General features: G+C 54.7%; 1 protein-coding gene across 1 annotated transcript; it reads left to right on the forward strand.

Annotated features, from left to right (window-relative positions):
- The first annotated feature begins 1,487 nt into the window (after positions 1–1,487).
- Positions 1,488–2,489, forward strand: LOC108644116 (olfactory receptor 14J1-like). Its single transcript, XM_018088402.3, has one exon. The coding sequence runs from the start codon at positions 1,488–1,490 to the stop codon at positions 2,457–2,459; it is 972 nt and encodes a 323-aa protein (XP_017943891.3). The 3' UTR covers positions 2,460–2,489.
- The last annotated feature ends 283 nt before the right edge of the window (positions 2,490–2,772 follow it).

A 2,772-nucleotide genomic window follows, 5' to 3' on the forward strand; every position in this document is an offset into this window, starting at 1 on the left:
CAGCTCTCAGCCCGGCCAAGGAGCTGCCACGGCCCTGCAGGGAGAAGGGGTGGGTGGAAGGAGTGACCCCTCAGGGCAGGGCAGGGCTGGGCAGGGCCCTTCAGCTGCAGGCTCAGGGCTCCTCACAGCTTCAGCTCCACCTCCTCCATTTCCAGGGGCCCTTCTCAGGAAGCACATCCCCCCAGAACACCTCCCCCTTCCCAGCCACCTCAGGCTGTCTGGGATCTGCTCTGCAGCCCCTGCCCAGGCAGAGCTGCCCCTGGGCACTGGGCTGGGGATGGCTCTGGCAGCACTGGCAGGGAGCTGAGCTGGGCACAGGCAGGGGCTGCTGGCAGGAACAGCTCCTCACCCAGAGACAGGCAGGCAGGGAGAGGCAGCTGCTGCCACAAGGGCTGGGCAGGGGGATGGGGGCCCCTCCCTGCTGTCCCTGTGGCACAGACCCCTTCCCTGAGCAGCTCCTGCCTGGGCTCCTTTCCCAGCCTAAGCAGAGCCTGTGCCCTCAGGCCCACGGGGGCTGGGCTGTGCATTGCCCTGCAGCAGCCAGAGCCCAGGCAAGGACAGGACCCTGATTTCCAGCTGTCTCTCTGTGTCCCTCCTCCCTTGGCAGCAGCACTGTGGCATTTCACTGCCATCCCCTGTTGCCTGGGCTCTCCTTGTTCTCACCAGTGGGTTTTCTGAGCCAGTGTGTGGGGTTTGAGGGGTGCACAGATTCCTGTCCAGACACAACCCCTTTGGGTGCTGCTGTGGGGATGTGTCTGTGGGAGCCAAGTGCCCAAGTGCCCTCCAGGCACCTTCAGGGTCTTCAGCTGTTTGCCTGGGTGTCCTGCAGGGCTGCAGGTGCCCTCCAGAAGGGCACAGCTCTGCCATAGGATCTCTGTGCTGCACAGGATCCCCATGGAGAAAACTCCTCAGTGCTAAATCCATGGAAATGCTCTGGGCAGCCGTACTTGGGAGCTGCAATGATCCCTGTGTGTGGCAGTCTGGGAGGAGAAAGATGAGATCCTAATCAGGCATCCTGAGGAAAGGCAAGCATTTTGTCAATGTGCTCTTTGAACCAGGATTCCTCTGCTCCTAGACGTGCCTTGTTACTTTTTTTAAGGGAATTCCTAAGGGTGGTCCCCCTTTAGCTCTAAGCTGCCAGCCAGGGGCAGCTGTGAACAGCAAAGATGGCCAGCTCTTGTCTCTGCACCAAGAGACCATCCCTTTGCCTCTCAGGACTCACAAGATTTCACTTGGAGCACATTAGAAAGGATTCCTCGGGAGCAAGAAGGATTCCTCGGGAGCCCATTCCAGGGTCCCTGCTCTCAGTGCCCCTTCAGCCAGCAAAACCCAGAGCTCAGGGAGAGGGATGCAGAGAGATCTTCCTGAAAAGAGACCCTGAATGTTGAATTGCTATGAGACATGCAAGATGTTTTGCTGACTGAGTCTGGCCTAATTCAGTTCTGTCTTTATTCTCCTCAACAGAAAACAATAACCAGAGGCAGCAAATGTCCAACAGCAGCTCCATGCCCCAGTTCCTCCTCCTGGCAGTCGCAGACAGGCGGGAGCTGCAGCTCCTGCACTTCTGGCTCTTCCTGGCCATCTCCCTGGCTGCCCTCCTGGCCAACGGCCTCATCCTCAGCGCCGTAGCCTGTGACCACCACCTGCACACCCCCATGGGCTTCTTCCTGCTCAACCTCTCCCTCACAGACCTGGGCTGCATCTGCACCACTGTCCCCAAAGCCATGCACAATTCCCTCTGGGACACTACAACCATCTCCTACAAGGGGTGTGCTGCACAGCTCTTTTTCTTTTATTTCTTCATCACAGCAGAGTATTTCCTCCTCACCACCATGTGCTACGACCGCTACGTTGCCATCTGCAAACCCCTGCACTACGGGACCCTCCTGGGCAGCAGAGCTTGTGCCCACATGGCAGCAGCTGCCTGGGCCACTGGGTTTCTTTATTCTCTGGTGCACACAGTCAGTATATTTTCCCTGCCCCTGTGCCAGGGCAATGCCCTGGGCCAGTTCTTCTGTGAACTCCCCCCCATCCTCAAGCTCTCCTGCTCACACTCAGGCTACCTCAGAGAAATTGGGCTCATTGGGGTTAGTGTCTGTTTAGTGTTTGGGTGTTTCATTTTCATTGTGTTCTCCTATGTGCAGATCTTCAGGGCTGTGCTGAGGATCCCCTCTCAGCAGGGACGGCACAAAGCCTTTTCCACGTGCCTCCCTCACCTGGCCGTGGTCTCCCTGTTCCTCAGCACGTTATTCTTTTCCTACCTGAAGCCTCCCTCCATCTCCTCCCCATCCCTGGATCTGGTCCTGTCAGTTCTGTACTCAGTGGTTCCTCCAGCATTGAACCCCTTCATCTACAGCCTGAGGAACCAGGAGCTCAAGGATGCCCTGAGGAAACTCATAACTGGGTGTTTTTCAGAAGCAATAAACTCTCCTTCTTCTGCATGTTATTTACCTCATTAAAGGCCAATCCTGTTATGGACTTAATTAAAGGCCCACCATACCTTCTCTATTTTTTGCTTCTGATAGGAGTGTTATTTTGGGAGAATTTGTTCACATTAAAAAATCTTTATATCTATAAATATATCTATAAGGATATATATATAAATATTTTTTTATATATAAACACCATTTTCATTTCAGTGTTTGCCTTTCTAGCCTGGCCCGGAAGGTGTACAGATTGGCAATTGTACTCACTGTGTTCTTCAACCAAATAAAGAACTCTGCATTGACTTGTTTGCCTGACATCTTTCCTCTCTGACTTCTCTGCAGCTGC

Source organism: Manacus vitellinus, unplaced genomic scaffold (assembly GCF_001715985.3).
Source record: "Manacus vitellinus isolate BGI_N305 unplaced genomic scaffold, ASM171598v3 ctg7180002429158_pilon, whole genome shotgun sequence".
Lineage (NCBI taxonomy): Eukaryota > Metazoa > Chordata > Aves > Passeriformes > Pipridae > Manacus > Manacus vitellinus.